Source organism: Amblyomma maculatum, chromosome 7, assembly GCF_055883805.1.
Source record: "Amblyomma maculatum isolate TAMU_Amacu chromosome 7, ASM5588380v1, whole genome shotgun sequence".
NCBI classification, from domain to species: Eukaryota; Metazoa; Arthropoda; class Arachnida; order Ixodida; family Ixodidae; genus Amblyomma; species Amblyomma maculatum.
The window spans coordinates 54,939,816-54,957,931 of NC_139350.1; the positions used below are offsets into that span (position 1 = coordinate 54,939,816).

General features: G+C 45.3%; 1 protein-coding gene across 1 annotated transcript in view; it reads right to left on the bottom strand.

The window, feature by feature from the left end:
• LOC146183236 (tachykinin-like peptides receptor 86C) overlaps positions 1-18,116 on the bottom strand; it is a 179,441-nt gene that overhangs the window by 26,076 nt on the left and 135,249 nt on the right. The window contains exon 4 of the mRNA XM_084608349.1: positions 12,025-12,175. Within this exon, the coding sequence (XP_084464475.1) occupies positions 12,025-12,175 (151 nt within the window). The remainder of the gene's footprint in view (positions 1-12,024; positions 12,176-18,116) is intronic.

An 18,116-nucleotide genomic window follows, 5' to 3' on the forward strand; every position in this document is an offset into this window, starting at 1 on the left:
CCTCCCTTCCTTTACGGCGTGGTACATGAGTCTGCGGAGAATTGTGACAGATACTGCGCGTTTTGTATCCTGTAAATCAGTTTCAAACGCCGCTGATGCCTTCTGTAATAACGCCTTCTGGACATCGGGGTCTGCTTCTGTCCGCTATGTGGTGCGGCGTCTGAGGAAGCGGCAAATGAAAGGCGCCGCTCGGATGCCTGGATCGCACTCCCGGCGGGATCAGCTTCGTATATGCATGAATCGCCTGGTTTACGTCATGACCTGTCGTCCATACATCGCGCGTCCCTTGTCGATAACACCCAGTATTTCATTGAAGGCATCAAAGTTCACCGGCGTTCTATAATTGATTTTACCGGAAAGGAAAGGCGCAGTATCTGTCACACGCGGAATCCCGCTATCATCCTCACGGCAGACAACGGGAATTAGGAAGAACGTTTGATGATCCGGAGCGCGGCACAGTTGGTAAAGCGCTGGGCTGGGGATCCAAGGGATGGATGTTCGATTCCTGGTGGGGACAAGGTTTATTAATTTTATTTTTAACTCTCGCTCTCGAAAGCGTGACACCTCTGCTGACAACCTTCTGTCGACAACGATGAGACAATTAAAGGCTTTCTCCTTAAAAAAGTACTGCTACTGACAAAGCAGAGCTCGACGGAGTTTGGATTTCTTGGATTTACTTTTTCGACCAAACCACTCGAAAGAAAAACTGCAGAGGTGTAACGCGGTTGTACTCAGCATAGCGGACGAAAGCAACCGTTTCGAATGGAACCGCTTGTGGGTGGGAGATAATATCGTTATATTTTCGCCCGCTGTTGTTCATGCCACTTGGCGCGGCGTATCTCAGCTTCCGACAACTGCCAGGAATCACCAGGCTCTCTATCCATTTCAAGGTAGACTGAATCGCCCGGCTTGTCAAGCGAGTTTACACTGTCAAACCACGTGACATCTACGCCACAACCGACGAAACGCACGTGCAATGTAAGCAAACACCAATGCAATTAACTTTAAAGCGGGGGACCTCACAGAAACCGCCGACCGATCAATGCCCGCCCATGCCACAACTATCACCCGGCATAGGCAGGCCTGTGAGGAGGACAATTATTTATGCTGCTCATGTTGTGAGGAGGGACATAAATATATAAAGCTGCGCTGTAATCAAGAAATCCGAAGGTGCTTCCGTGGCCAAGAGACTACATGTTTAAATCGGGATCTAAGCGACCTGGAAGGCTGCTTCCGACCACACCCTGCCATCTGATTGGCGAAATCAAAGTTGGCAGTGTCTGCCAGTCGAGGGTTCACACATGCCTCCTGTGTTTCTGGGTTACCCCATGAAGCAGTTCTTGCGCACTAAAAGGACTTGCCATCAGGGGGTTTCGAATCGAGGCCTAGGCAGACAGATTAACTTCGCTGGCTACGGCGCTAATTAGGCCTCCTTCGTCCGAATCAAAGCGCAAATCACCCTTTAAACACTTAGCCAAACGTGGAAGGACGCACGAAAGCAAAGCTAAGCAAAACAACACTTAGCTTAACCAGTGCAAATTAATGCTTCGGCATATTTATCCGTGCTTAGCCTAACTAAACAGCCGCTTAACTTGATTTTTACTGAATGGACCTTTCTTCGCATATTTTGGTCTCCGAAGTGTGATCTACTGTCAGCTTTTCTCTGCTGCATTCACTTCGATATTGAATGCTTACCTATGAAGCGAATGTGTGCATTGCGATATATTGAGTGACAATGCGGGGTGCTTAGGTATGAAAAGTAAAACGACAGCGATTGCGTAGGCCTCCTATACTGGAGCCATACATCTACCAACCAGAGGTGCGTGAAGGAAGACGCGATTGGCAACCGTAAGGCGGAGAAGAGAAGTGAGAGAAGTGAAACAAGTGAAATAAAAAAAAAAAACCGGCGGAGAGCAATGCGGAAATAGAAAACGCATGGCTAGCTTCATCTGCGTCGCTCCCCGTGCGTCTCGACTTGGCACTAACCGCGACATAAACTGAGGTTAAGTGCAGGTGCGGCTGGCACAGCTCGTTTTATTTTTACTGGACGCAGGAGGGTTCCCCATGGTTGTAAAGCGGAAATTGGTTTTCGCGGCCGCTCAGTTTTTTTTTCCGCCAAGTAATTTCCTCTCGCATGTCAGCAGCTGTTGTCTAGGTTCTAGGCTTGAATCGCGCCATTCTCGAGTTCCCGTTGAACGAACCCTTTCAAGAAACAATGTCACGTTTGCGGTTTCATCTTAACGTCTTTTTCATATGCACTCCCGTAATTACAAACTTCTCAGGGCGTTTTGGCAGCAGGCCATCAGCAGAAGAACCTCTATTAAATTGTAGCAGAAGTGTTTGGACTGAACAAAGCAAGCTGTTTATTTGCTTATTTTAGGGCGTTATATTAGATATGTGCTGGTCCCTGAGAACTCTTTAAAGATAATGTTTATCCGCCCTTATCAAACCACACCTATCTGGTGTCTATCTGGGGTATTAAAAAAAAAACACGTTATAGCTCTCGTTGGAAAGGCGGCGGGAAAACCTCGCGACGTTTGGTTGCGGTGACAGATATTAAGCACAAATGCAGAATAAATTATTGAACAGATCAGATTTTGTGGAGTGATGTGCGCGGCAAAAACAAATGTTTTTCTTGTGGTTCACAACTAAGCTTCTCGTTAACCATTTCAGCCAGTCTTCTGTACCATCCAGTACTGTTTATTGTGAGTCAGAAAAAGTACTGTAGTAACTGACAGGCATGTGCAACCACCAGCAAGCTTAACCCGTACGCTTGACAGCGTGGAGCTTTGCCCGCTGGAGCCGACACAATTGCCCCGGTCAGTTTGTGATGAGTGACGACCGCTAGAGAGCTGTTTAATACTTGCAATACTTGCCATCAGAATAAGTGCGTTCTTGATTGACCAGTGGATACATTCGATTTTGCAGTCCCAGTCTACTTGCTAACAGGTATTCGTGCGCTCTGACAGGAAGTAGTGTTATGGTCACATGACCTTGCAAGCTTCCTCCACGGTTTGCTTTTAGCAGACAATTTCAAACATCAGTCACCACGCTGCTGTTCCTTCGCTGTGATTCCGCGCGCACATTTTGGCGTGCGTTTAATGATATGGACAGACAGTGAGGCACGAATCAGGCGCTGCTTTTCTTGAACGGAGCACGACATGACAGAATGCGAAGCGTTTTAAAGAACGCAGTTCGGCACGGTCGTGGGGAGTGGCGCGCGGAGCCGGCGGAGCTCGCTTCTCCTTCCGCGGTTTCGCTTCTTCTTCTTCTTCTTCACACACTTGGCGAACTTCACTCGGACCGGTACATATCACCACAATTATACAGCATTGCCTGACTCAACGGCACACAGCCTTCCAGTCTCCTGCCTACCCTTCGGGCTCGTTTCCTGAGACCTCCACCTTCAAACGTCTTCATCATCTTCGTGTCGCCTAGAATTGCAAGGTCAAGTATCCGTCGTTACTGCCTGGAGGGCCAGTTCATAATGATATCGCTCAACGATAAGCTCTCCTTTCGAAATGCTCTCAACATCTTCGTGTCGTCTAGACCCGACTGTGGTGTTTTTGAGGTTAGCACACATCCACGAAGGAGTCGCGCGCTTTCACTTTGTCTACTTAGGGGGTTTGCCAGCAAAATATTTCCCATCAAACAGCATGCAACAGCTCCCGAGAATGTGAGGCGCCGTGTCTCGGAAATTATGAGTTTGATTCTAATACGCAATTTGGATATTTTTTTTTCCGCAGCAGACAATGCTTCTTGCGGAAAACGGTGCAGGAGCTACGCTTGTCCCTAAGGACCGCAAGACTGCATTCTTGCGACTTCGCTTTTTGTTCTGGAAGTTCACTACACTCGAACGCGTTCGAGCTGCTAGCATGAACTGTCTGCTAATGCTGCCCACAATGTCTTTTTCTCCTGCTTCGCGATGTTGTGAGCGCGCAAAACGGGAGGCATTGCAAGCGAAGCACTTGTATGCTGGAGCTGCAAGTGCTTGTAAATTATTTTACGAAGTCTTTCGTCTGCTTGCCTTACGTATGTAGCCTAAGCTTAAGTTCAGCCGGCGATTTCGACTTAGTGCAAACTTCACCGAAAGCAGTAGCAATTCTTACCAAACTGAGGTCTAATATCTGCACTGAGCAGATATAGTGGTCGTCAAGGCGGCGTAAAATGTACGCTGCGGCAGTGTCAATGGGAGCCATTCGCGATTTTGTTGCAGCTATTTTAATTCCCGCTAGGGTCTCCATGGATACCAACAATTAACTCATGAGTGTGAACTTTTTGCTCCTACATAACATTCACAGCAATTCTGGAAATTGACTTGCCGGCGTAGTGACAGCCATTACGAGGACAGCAAGGACTTTTTAAGGCGAAAGTCTTTAACGCTTCATCACTGTCCACAGAAGGTTGCCAGCAGATGTGTCACGCTTTCGAGAGCGAGAGTTAAAAATAAATTAACAGAACTTGTCTCCCCCGGGAATCGGGACCTCCATTCCTCGAATCCCCAGCCCAGCGCTTTACCAACTGCATAATTTTCTTTGTCTACAGTGAGGATGATAGCGGGATTCTCCGAGTGACAGATACTGCGCTTTCCTTTCCTGTAAACGAATTATAGGACACCGGTGAAATTTGATGCGTTCAATGAAATACTGGTTGTGTTCGACAAGGGGCGCGCCATGTACCGTCACGACAGGTGATGACGTCACCAGGCGATTCATGCATATACGAAGCTCACCCGCCGGGCATCTGATGCTGGCGTCCGTGCGGCGCTTTTCATTTGCCGCTTCCTCAAACGCCGCACCACACAGAAAACAAAAGCAGACCCAGATGTCCAGGAGGCAATAGTACAGCAGGCACAAGCGGCGTTTGAAATTGATTTACAGGATAGAAAAGGCCCAGTATCTGTCACAACTCTCCGCGAACACATGTACCACGCAGTAAAGGAAGAGAGGGAGGTGGGAGTGATAGAAGAGATGGAGACAGAGGTGCCGCAGAGGAGGGCTACGTTCCACCGCGCTATAATGGCTTTCGCCTCATCGCACTTCAGTGGTTCAAAGTGCCCTCCAGAATCTTTTCGTCAAGTCAGGATCGGAAACAAACGACCGTGTAATGTTGTCATTCGCGAGGTTTTTAAATCGGTTTAGTCTAAGTGGGCGCTCTGTGTTGTGTGACACGTGCAGGTTTATCTTCTCAGGTAGTAATTGAAACTGCACATGTGGCGAGGGCAGTGGTGGTGAAAACCTTCACTGCATTTGCCTCTACTCCGCGGCTATGATCGATAGCAACGCCACCGTTGGCTGTGCATTCGCACCTGCTCGGATGTCGCACTCACGTGCTAGAAGGCTTCGCAATCATGCGGCCTTATCGCGTCTTCGACGAAAAGCCGTAAATATAGGTCGCAGCACTATTGTCGATCCTCTGTATTGCAAGGACGTCAGGAGATAACCGTACACGCACGGCTCCCGCCACTGCGACAGAAATGCGCTTGCTCCTGCTTCGTGCTGACCTATGCATGGTTTGCATGCGCCACTAACAGACGGCATCTGCATGGGACGTATATGACAGCGGTACGATAACAGAAGGGGAGCCCGGCTTCGATTGCGAGTCCACAAGCAGGCAATAACCTGTTTATTGTCAAAGTGCAAACCGAGAAATGTCAGCATGTTGCCCGGGAGGTCCGCAACTGTGAAATCGATTACGCCCTCTGGCGCTCAGTGCACCTTGTTAAAGGACCGTAGACACCAAATTTTGGTGGCATTTTTCTTCTTGTTAATGACGCGCAAGCCATCCTTGTACATCGATCCGCACGTACTTTTCGCCTACGACCGCTAAATAATGTAAAATTCAATTTTCTTTCCTCACCAGTTTCGGTTTCAGCAGCCGAGAGGTGGCTGTGACGTCACAAACAAGTCTTGATGTGCGGCCTGAAAAAACATCTATATAATCGTTGATTCTTGACTTGTAGTGATTCCTGTTCTTGAGGCAGGCTGGCTTTATCATTTCAGTGAATTCAAATGACGCAGCAATGATTATATCGCTGTATTTTCATCCCTTACGTAACCTAGACTTGACTGTGACGTCACCGTCATCGCTCGGCTGTATGCTGAAACCGAAATTGGTGTGAAAAGAAATTCCATTATAGATTATTCAGCAGTCATAGGCGAATGTGACGTGTTGATCCGTGAACAGTAGTGTATTATTATTTGAAAGAATAAAACACGAACCCAAAAATTAGGTATCGATACTTCTTTAAGGTAGTGAAGCAATCACTACTGGCGAAGAGCTATTCTGAATTAACCCCGTTGTCGAAATTCTCGACGGTTGCCACATGCTCTGTTCGCTTGCAGCTTTTGGTAACTATAAGAAGTTCGCAATTTTAGCTCACTACACCTCCAAACTAATGGGGAAATATGAATTCTTCTTATTGTCTTTTTACATATCCTAAGACCTTCACGTGTACCTGTCATGCTCTACTCGCTGTGCTAGTAGTTCTTGCTTCAAACTTCAGTTTGCGTTAATGATGGTGTGACTGACTACGTTCGGCATGCCCCAAAAAGCAGCTTTAATACAGCGGGTGCTGCAGGTAAGCCCGCTGTTAAAAGTTTTGAATGCGCTTTTTGGCGTATAAATTCGGCATCCGCATTATAGTAGCATCAGTGGGAAAATTAGGAAGAAAGTACATACATCATGTTCCCATATAAGCTGGTTGACTAATTTCCTATAGAGATATTTTTAACTGTCTTCCCTATATAGAGAAAGAGCGAGCAAGTCAAGCTTGCCTTCCAGCTTTCTCTCCCACAATTAAGGCATTGTCCCGTTGCGGTGACGTCAGTCTAGGAGCCCGGAAGACAGCGATATGCTTCCGAAAAGAACACTTCCTGAGGACGACTTGGCTTGTCAAAAAAAAAAAAAAAGCTACAGATCGGCTGCGGCTATAGCAGCAAACGTGTTCGATGAATGTCGAAGAAATGCCTGCGACTCCGAGCCACTCTCAATATTAACTGACCCATAACTTTCTAGATAAGGTGCGGCAACTCTCTACGACTATCTCGAACAACGTAGACGCAAGTTTTCACAAATACAAACGTGCCAGACAATACTTGTAGCGTCTCAGTTTAGAAACAAAGCGATAAAACCGCGAGTCTGCAGTGCGGCTTTAGACACGATCAAGTACAAATTAAAATACTTTGAGCCAATGCCACTTTTAAAGAATCATTAGACCGGTGATTTGCAACAAGAAAGGTGAACAAAAGTATTCATCTACAGTAGAAATACACTGCAGTTAATACTGTGAACGCACAGCGCCGATTAGAGCGCCGTGACCATTAGCGTGAAAATAAGAGACTGTTTTATTATTTTTTTATTTTTGCCCTTTGTATCGAAACTATGTATATATTTATCTGGCTAAGATGGTAGCAATATATACTTCGTTTTCGAGGCTCCTTGCTGCTTCATTGTCATCCTCGATATGCAATTAATTTTGGTTGCCTACTCATATTCTCATGCGTTCCATATGTCACACACACACACACACACACACACACACACACACACACACACACACACACACACACACACACACACACACACACACACACACACACACACACACACACACACACACACACACACACACACACACACACACACACACACACACACACACACACACACACACACACACACACACACACACACACACACACACACACACACACACACACACACACACACACACACACACACACACACACACACACACACACACACACACACACACACACACACACACACACACACACACACACACACACACACACACACACACACACACACACACACACACACACACACACACACACACACACACACACACACACACACACACACAGACACACACACACACACACACACACACACACACACACACACACACACACACACACACACACACACACACACACACACACACACACACACACACACACACACACACACACACACACACACACACACACACACACACACACACACACACACACACACACACACATCCTTTTAGGTCATTATTATGATATCTTAAAGCTTTGTGAACGCATCCAGCTTTACATAAACAGCGGCCAACGATTCTCCGTTTGTCTCTTGACTGGCCCCAAAGCATACTTTACGTCGGCAGTGAATATCAGACAGTTGCTTCAGACGGGCTCGATTAAGGTTATTCCATGCAGAATCATGGCTACGTTAACCTAAATGAAAAGGGAATGGTGAGAATAAGTGACGTTGGTTGATCAAATGCATTTTATTTTTATTTCACAATATTTCAGTGCAGCATTCTGTCGCAGGTAGCAGTGGCATACATAAATATAGCCGACAAAAACGGAAATGAAACAAATCGCCCACGAAACTAACAGAGGCAATAATGTTATGGCATAGGTAAGTTTGGTTTGGTTCGAAGGACTCGGGCTGTGAGAGAGGGCGCAGAAGTGGCAAATGAAAATTTCGACCACCTGATGTTACTTAATGAGCCCTGGCTTGTTTGTCGCCTCCATCAAAAACTAGGCGCCGCGACATGTGATTCGATCTGGCGAACGTAGAATCAGCAGTCGAGGCCACTGAGGTACGCTGCGGATTCAGTAGAAGTACCGTAGAAAAAAAGATCATACTGTTTTATGAATACATCACAGCTGCTAACCCATAAATAAACACAATAATAGAAATATACAAACGCAGAAGAAATCAATCCATCATATCGTCAACCAAATAGATATATTGCTCTAGAGTCTGGCAATGGATAAGGATTCTACAACGCTTTGTCGATGGGAAACCCAGTAAAATTTTATCCAAGGATAAAATCTTAGCGTAAATGTTTTTCGCTTTGAGAAGATTGACTGTAATGAGTGATTCCGGTGATGACGTACTCGTCCAGTGCTGAGAAAGTTATCACAAAAGTTGAGGGCAGAAGTTTGTTAGCTTGTTAGATCACATATAGATAGAGCAAACTAGCCATTTTCCTACGGGTTTCTAGAGGCGAAATGTTGTTGGGAACCACAGGGATAATAGTAGGGCTGCCTTTTACATTCGCCAAAAATTAGCCTCACTGGTTTTCTCTGCACTTGATCAAGAAAATAAATATTTTTTTTTTTGTGAGTGTGTGATGGCTCCAAAAAGCCGAAACGTATCCAAGCTTAGAACAGATATATTTGCTGAAATACAGCAGTTCAATACTCAAAAGTGCTTTGAATTTACGCCTGAGAAAACAAAGGCTCGCGAAAGTTGAACAAATATTTTAAACAAAGTGGCTTTTTGGGCGAGTGAATTTGTTGTCAAGGCTACGAGGTTGGCCAGTGTAATGGCAGAATCGTGTTTGTTCTGATCTGCCAGTCGAGAGTCAACGCCCGTCGTGTGTTTGCATGCATTCCTTCGTCCTCGTTGTTTTCGCGCTGTTCTTTCGTCACTTAGCCATGAACCGACTAGCACAGGCAAAAGCCTTGATTGAGCGCATTTCTCGTACATTGCGCTCTTTGCTATATGAAAGAAATAAGCACGATTCTGCCTTAATACTGAACAACCTAGTAGCCTTGACGACCGGCCAGTCGAGAGTCAGCGCTCGTCTTGTGTTAGTGTCTATTCCTTCATCATCGTTTTTTTCGCCTTGTTCTTTCGTCACTTAATTTTATAATTTCGTATTTAGGAGCTTATAGCTCTGTGTTTCAGGACTCAAGTTTCTGTTATCCCGCTTCCCTTGTTCTTACCTTTTCTACATTTTCGCAAGGATCACGACTCAACTATAATTTGGTCACCTTTCGCTTGCAGATGCTGTGTGCAGGCCATTTTACTATTACCACGATTGCTTGAAGACCACGGGAGACGAATGTAAGGAGGTGATTTCCCATCGTTCAAGCTTTCTAACGTCCTGACTCATCTACGCACGCAATCAGTAAGTAACCAGGGCTTTCGATGTAGTAATACTTCTTCGTACCTTTGCTGAAATCCTCGAGCCATGGGATTTAATTTTCACGCGCCTGCAGCATTCCCTTGAAGGCCCCTTTAATTTAGAGATAAGCCTGCGTAAACAAGGCAAAGCGCGCGTTTGCATTGCGTGCGATGAAAGACAAAGCTAACGACGACCGAGGCGGAACAATGCTTGAACAAGTCCGCTGGGGAATAATCCAGTTAAGTACTGTCACTTTTAAGCTGACATAACTTGCCAGTCAATGTACGGTTTTCGACAGAAGTTCAGAGCCCATGGAGTTTACTTCTGAGTCGAAGCGTGTGGCTCGTAATGCATTCCATGGCGTCCCTAATCTCCTGAAGGCAAGAATGTTTCTGTCCTATAATCCTCTTCAATGAGAAGGCCTTCCGTGAATTCTAAAGGACTGCCACTGCAGGGCTTAAAAACAGACTCTTTGGGCTCCGATCTTTTGACAAAAACTGTATTTGTAAAGCTATAGGCTGAAAACAATGCGGTGTCAGTTATTTGCCGACTTCCCGTGCACTGCTCGGCTTTAGTTGCCGTTGGCCTTGCATGTAGTCTGGAGTAAAAAAAAAAAAAGAAAAAAAAGAAGAAATTGATATTCCGTGCTAAATACATGTTGCTGGGACGTCACGTGTTTTTCTTTTTTCTTGCGACGTGACTTGCACATCATATCCGCTATGGCCGCTCCACGGGACTTGTGCCTCGCTCAGTCATTATCCAGGCGTCTGTGAGACTTCCGCTGCCTGTTGATGTATTTGCCTTGAAACTCATTCCACATAGTTCCAAACTGTTGTACTTTGATGTCTCATATCGAAGTTTGCTCTTCAGCTTTAAATTGAGCGCGGTCGATATAGCGGCGGGCATTTTATTTTTTTACACCCATGGAGCATGCTCATTACCAGCGCCACCGATTCGTTTAGCTCTTAGGGGGCGCAAATCATCCCAGTAAGTACTCATTCCAGTGCCACGTTATGCACCTAGTCTATTATCTAGAACGATGTTACCCTCTACGTTAAAATAAAAACGGACGGTATATGGCTGTCTTTGCGGCCATCATTGCGGGAAGAGTGGTATGCGACAGTCTATATAAAGAAGAAGATCAAGAACTGGTAACTCCGAGCATTATCACGCTCGAACAGGCGAAGGCATAAGACCGGTGATTTTTAAGCACAAGCTATGAGACAGATTTGCCCCTGACAGTAAGTGTTCCGAGTGCAAAATGAGTAAATGGTTGGCCGCGGCCTCAGCAGGAGCTTCAGGAGTTCAGTAGTCTCATAAAAATAATGCACGGATCAATTTATCCGACTGCCTGGTGTGACCTATCCTAACGTTTCCCAGTTTCTCCTGACTGATTTGGTTATAACCTGCTAGGGGCGTACATGCAAACTGCGTTTTTGAACACGGCCTGCTCTATGCCCATGCAACGTCACATAGTCGCATACGGTGTGGTCAGTAAACTGGTTCTTCACACGTTTAATATAAGGCTGCCGGTATAAGCCGAAAAATAACCCCCAAAACAGACATGTAATATATTTGGAGACTTCCCTATTATATGCAAATGCAGACGCGGAAAGGGGAGAGAACGCTTCGTGGACTATCCAATTAGCGAACAATATCGCAGATTGTCACTTGATACAATGCGACTCTTGGGCGCTTTCCAAGTGAATACGAAGCTAAACGCAATAGATGTGTTTGTTTTGCATTATTGACGTTAGGGTAGAAGAGAAAGGCCGCTGTGCTCAGGGGGTAGATGGAAAGTGATGAAAATTCACTGGTATAAGGTAGCAGCGGCTGGGACACGAGTGCCAACTGAACAAAAAAAGTCAAAAGGCTAGCCCACGGTGATTAAGCGCGATTAATACCCATTTAGTCCTCGTGGATAGTTTTTGAACAAGTGGCGGCCGCAGTTGCACAGCATTGATTAGTGTAATAAACATAAAAATCTAGCTACTCGACAGCTGGTCGTAATGCTTTAATGCAAGTTTAGCGCGCATCACGACACAGACGAGCGTAGAGGGGAATGAAAAAAGCTAGCGCGCCCCGCTTCTCACCTTCTGCTTGTTCCGGTGTGCGTTCTGCTGTTGCGGAGTGTATTCGCCGATGCATCGATCTCCCCAAAGAACCAGACTCATGCGCCAGTAGGTGAACGCCAGCGTGGCCACTGGAACACCGTAGGTCAGCACCAGAAATACCACGTTGTACCTGCGCCGTTCACAGAAAGGGAGGGAGAAGGAGGAAAGAAAACATTAGGCACTCAAATCAGAAGGCACTAGACTCAATCATGTAGAGAGAAAGAAGAATGTGCAATTCTCTTGCGGGTAAATGAAAGGCACACCTTTTATTTAATTGCAGGCTTCCCCTAGGCCAATTCTCCAGCCGAATTGGTTCTCTTTCTTTACTCCTGAGATTCAGCACAGAAGCTATAGAGTTTTAGACTGACGACTATGTATTCCGAGGATGACACGAAAAAGATTTTACCCTATATAAACATCGGTTTTCAAAACGTGATCAGTAGCTGTTACGATTGACTTACGCCTTCGAAGTCTGAAAAATATTTCTCCAAGCAAAGCACTCGCTTCATTTTAAGAGTTCAGAACGAAACATTTTCACAACACAGCTTAAAGCCTTACGCTAAGCGAGAGGGTCGAAAAAAATCAAAATTTGTCGAAACGGTTTGACGTTACACGGGAAGCGTCGGGATGGAAATGCAAAGGAAAGTTTACGGAGGGTGAGATTGGAATTACAAGGGAATCGTTCAATCCCGTGCCAAGCAAACTGCCCTTAAGCCACGCGGCTCCTTTTCGTCTTTAATGCTTAGGGATCCAGCCAGAGATGAAAATTCCGAACTTACCCATATACCTCAACTCATCGGGCTGCAGAATACAAACCCGCTAAAAATCCACACTGGACAACTATCTAAAACTTCAAAATTGCTTGAAGCACACGCATACTTTGATATAGGGCATTAAGTCAGGGGGTTCTCAGTGCGTAGCATATACCTCGCAAACCAAAGCGTAGTGCTCTCGGAGCAGTGACTTCGACGATCGGGACGATGTGGCATGTCAGTCATTCATATGGCTCTTACACATACTCAATACTCTCATCAGCACAAAATGATCGCAAGGCAAAATAGAGGTGCTATCAATCGGCAAAATCTAATAATATAGGGCATGATTTAAATGCTCTGAGGTGTTCGTGGTAATATGCCAGAGAAAAGCACAGCAGCCCGGCACAGAATAAAAATAAAATAATCGATGGTTTCGGGCGTATTACACAGAATGACGTTCAACATCCATGACACTGATATCTCATTCACATGAAGCCATGTCTTAATAGGTAGCACCAATCTGCGAATAAAAAAAAAAGGACTTTTTTGGGGCAGCTTGAATGCGCATTCGCTGAACACGTTTTAAAACACTGGTGTCAATTAGGAACCTTCGATAAGGCTCACGATACAATGATACAGGGCAGAACTATTTAGGGACCACCTTCGTCATTTGCTTTCTCCAGCCTACACATAAAGCGAACATGAATATTTGAAGGTGTCAGGAACTTCTGTAGGGAATCCTCATAGTTACCCCTAAGAATCCAGTCCAGTCGGTGCAAATATATTAAGCAAAGTTGGCAATTAGACACTTATTAGCACAGCTACAAAAAAGGGGGTTGTTTGCCGATTTGTAAAGGAACAAAAACAAAAAACAAAAAAAGAAACGAAAAACAAGTGGGTGTACGAACAAGCGAACAAGGCCTGCTTGATAAGTCTTTAGCGTTAGAAACTTGTTTTCAAGGCGAATGAATCCCTAAAGTGCACCATACAAAGATTGCGAATGTTGCTTGCATTGCGTGTACCTCTCGTCTTGCACACTCCAAGCTTAACAGGACGTAGGCGAGCCTTGCGATCGAGAAAATGCTGCAGACCTGTGCCCGAGCAAGCATTTAGAGCTCTCGACCGATCCAAGCCTGCGTTTGTCCCTTCATATAGTAGGTACGTTAATCCCAGTGGGTTCCACTGTTTTCAGCCTGATGCAAATGAACCACTAGGTCTCCACAGTCCCAGCTTGAATGACGGCCTCTACATCTACGACCCAATGCAATTACTTTGGCATTATCTCAGCATAGATTACGGGTGTAATATTTGTTATAGATGTGCCTAAACAAATTGATCGAATTAAAGATATAAAAAAATGAGAGCTTTAATCATTAAAGCATAATGTAGCATCGAAATAATACAGTTCAAGAATTTTCTTTTTTGCACCTCATGTTTCTCAGTTACCTAAACAGAATTATTACGACGTAGAAACCGTAGGAATAGTTTCCTTTAGGATATGTTACGGTTAACTAATATGCGGCTTAATTAATATGAGCAAGACTAAGGTAATATTGAACAGCCTAAGAAAGGAACAGCAGTTTACGTTAGGTAGCGAAGCACTGGAAGTAGAAGGCGAATATGTCTACTTAGGACAGGTAGTGACCTCAGATTTGGACCGCGAAAAGAAAATAACTAGGAGAATAAGATTGGGATGGAGCGCATTTGAAAGGTACTCAAATATTATGACTAGCAGCTTACCGGTATCATTCAAGAGGAAAGTGTATAACAGTTGCACCCTACCGGTACTCGCCTATGGGGCTGAAACATGGAGTTCAATAAAACATGGTGTTGGACTAGTTGGTTAATCATACTCGGTAAGAGGCCAGCGCAAAAAACACAAAGATATGCAAGTGCGTACCCAGCTTTAAAGAAGCAAAAATTCCGAGCAAAGAGTCTTAGCACAAAAGCAAGAATTTTGCTCGAAGCTTTTCACGTCCAAAAGAAAGCTGACCCCTGCATTAGCGATTCCTCTATAAGCTTGTACTCGGCACAGCGCTGTTTTCTGAGAAAACGTTTTATGGCACATTTTACAAGGCCTTCCGTGTTTGGTCCTATGTCATGTGCAGTTCTTTCATTTATATTTTCCTTCTTTGTTGTAACCTGTCTCTTACGATAGCTACCTTTAACAACTGAAGAGGTGATAAAACCATTCATATCTGGTTTGTTAGTTTGTCAAAAGATAGCTGGCGCCGCCAAAATGAGACATATGATGTAGCTGCTTATATATATGTGACTAGCAGACAAAATAAAATCAGTTGATAGCAGCGTTATTTTGTGTCGTGTGTTCTTCTGTGGTTGTCTTTTTTTTTTGCGCTGGCCTCTTACCGAGTATGAAACATGAGGTTAACGAAAATGGTTCTACCTAAGCTTAGGACAACGCAGATGGCTATGGGACGAAAAATGGTTGGTGTAACTTTAAAAAATAGGAAGCGCGCAGAGTGGGTCAGAGAAATAACTCATGTTACTGACATTCTAGTTGAAATTAAGGAGAAGAAATGGGCATGGGCAAGGCATGTAGTGCGAAGAGGGGATAACCGATGGTCGCTTAAGGTAGCAAACTGGATTCCAAGGGAAGGAAAGCGTAGCAAGGAGCAGCAGAAAATTAGGTGGGTGGATAAGGTTAAGAAATTCGCAGGGATCAAGTGGATGCAGCTAGCACTGAACCGGGTTAATTGGAGAAATATGGGAGAGGCCTTCGCCCTGCAATGGTTATAGTCCGGCTGGTGATGGTGACGATGATGATGATGATGGTTATGATGTGATGATATGATGCAGAAGCACCCCGAAATACTAGTTTCCAGTGTTACCCCCTATCCCCCCCCCCTCCCGCGCCAGGAAAAAAATCTGTTTCAAGTACATTTTGTTTCCAAGGGCTTTTTTTCATCAAATTACATTTACAGTGATCTGAGGGTGCACAGGCTCCACCAAATCTTCCTTGCTCTCGCCTCGATGTGTAATATTTAGTGTAAACGTATCCCTAGCTCTACCCATGACGTCATTTTTAGGAATAAACTTTTTGAAGCTGTGCGGAGCGACGATCGACTGTGCAAGTGGCCAGCTATATTTTAGCGTATGAATGTGCCCAGCCTCATGGAAAGTGCGTATGCCAGAACTGTAGTTTGAGTATCTCAATATACTATCGTGCCATCGCGGGCTCCAGTGCGTGTTCCAATGTTCGCTGCCCCTGGAAAAGGTGAAATGTTTGAGGCGCTAGTGGAACCAGTGCATTTGACCCGCGTAATGTACAATGTTATAGCACCACACTGTCTGGTGTGTGTGGTTGACGGCAGCGCGTGGTTGTGGACAATTAATTCATGCTCTCAACCCGTCGTTTTACCAAGTGGACTAAAACTTGCTTTATGTCAAACCGATGGGCCTCCAGCTGAGGCGTTGGTCGCGGCTGCCCCGTATAGAACCCGTTCCAGCATCGAGCGGTGACCGCACAATTCTTGGCATGAGCAACAGAACGCTGAGCTCAACTCAACGACGCTAACGTGTAGACGTTCTGCTGCAGTACGCGGCTGTCTTCGACTTCTCCCAGCCCTGTGGACCACCCCCTAGTACCCTCTCGTACCCGCCACACTATCGATACCGGTTAGTTTCACACTATTCATCAAAAGCCTTATCGTCTGTCGCCGTCGGAGCGCGAAGTAATCTATTAACAAGTCACAGAGATTCTTGAGAAGAAGGTCATTAAGGAGTCGTCTAGTCCTTGAGCTGCACCCGTGATTCTTGTCCGTAAGACGGCACGTAGCGACTTTGCATGGACTATCGCCGTTTAAATGTCATCACCAAAAAGGAGGCATACCCAGCATCGCCACTAAGATGATACGCCGTGAAACTTGCACTCAGGACGGGGTCGCACCAGACGTAAGATCTCGGTCGCGTTCAGCAGCGCCACTTCCACTTCTACCATCACTAACACCCTGTTCTTCCACTACGTCGTCTTCGCTCCTCCGTGACAATATGTTAATTCAAATTTTTGCTTTAATTTACCTTATCAAAGTTCACTACCCCTAAGTATCTTCAGCAAGTATTATAAGCATTAAAAACCCAACAATAAGGAATGTAAATACAACCAGGAGAAAAAATTTCGCAAAACGCCGAACGAATCCGCTTGAGAAAGACAACACGAGTAGTCTTGATGCGCGGTTTCCTCAATAAAAAAAAAAGAAGAAATAAATAAGCACTTCGTCCGCCACGGTAATAAGAATTTGAAGGCATGATTATTTTCACCACAAGGGAGAATATTTTGCTTGAGAGCGGAAATATATACCGGCCACAACCTGCAGACATTCACATACTACCGGTAGAGGGATGTTAGTTTTACAGAGTTGCGTTTACTTCCCACGAGTTCGGAGCCGCAATTTTAACTGTGCCTGACTGTCATACCAGGACAGGGGTCATGCGAAACTACGTCGACAGCGCCGCGCGCGCCTGCGCGCCTTTCCTTCTTTCTCTTTCACCCTCGCAGCGGCGGACCGCCCTTGCGGAACTTGGCCGAGCTACTCGGCGAAAAAAGAAAGCGTATTCACGCCTGCGGTGTCTCGTCCTGTCTCGGGGATAACACTGCGCCCTACAGTTCAATAAGATAGACATCAGCGTTAAATAACCTATGATTTATATTTCGAGGGGAATCATAGAACGGCAAAAACTTATAACCTCACGGGGGATTGGCGGGAAATAAATCTCAAAAACTTTAGAGAGCTGGCAATTATCTTCTCATACTTTTCGAGCGCAGAAACCAGCAGACATAGAGTCAAACAGAATATATCAGTCAAACTCCTTCATGACACCGATGTGACATATTATCAAGAGCACGACATATTGTTTTTGCAGAACACAAAGATCCTCATATCCCGGCAGTGGCAGCCGCTTTTCGATGAGGTAAAAAGCAATGGGCCCGTGTGCTTTGAGATGTAAGTGCACATCAAAGAACCCTAGGTGGGCGAAATTTACGGAGCTCTCCACTACGGCATCTCGTATACTTTGAGTCGCTTTTGAACGTTAAACCCTAAATACCAAACAAAACGAGTTTCTGATAACGTTACTCTCTCGCGTTTCCCTAAATAAAGAAAATAAAATCCTGAAGAAGGATGGAAACATTTGCAATGCAGATTCACTCTCGCTTTCAACAAGCTATGTTGTTTTTTTATGGCCTTAATGGAGTCTAACTCATAAAACACACACACACACACACACACACACACACACACACACACACACACACACACACACACACACACACACACACACACACACACACACACACAC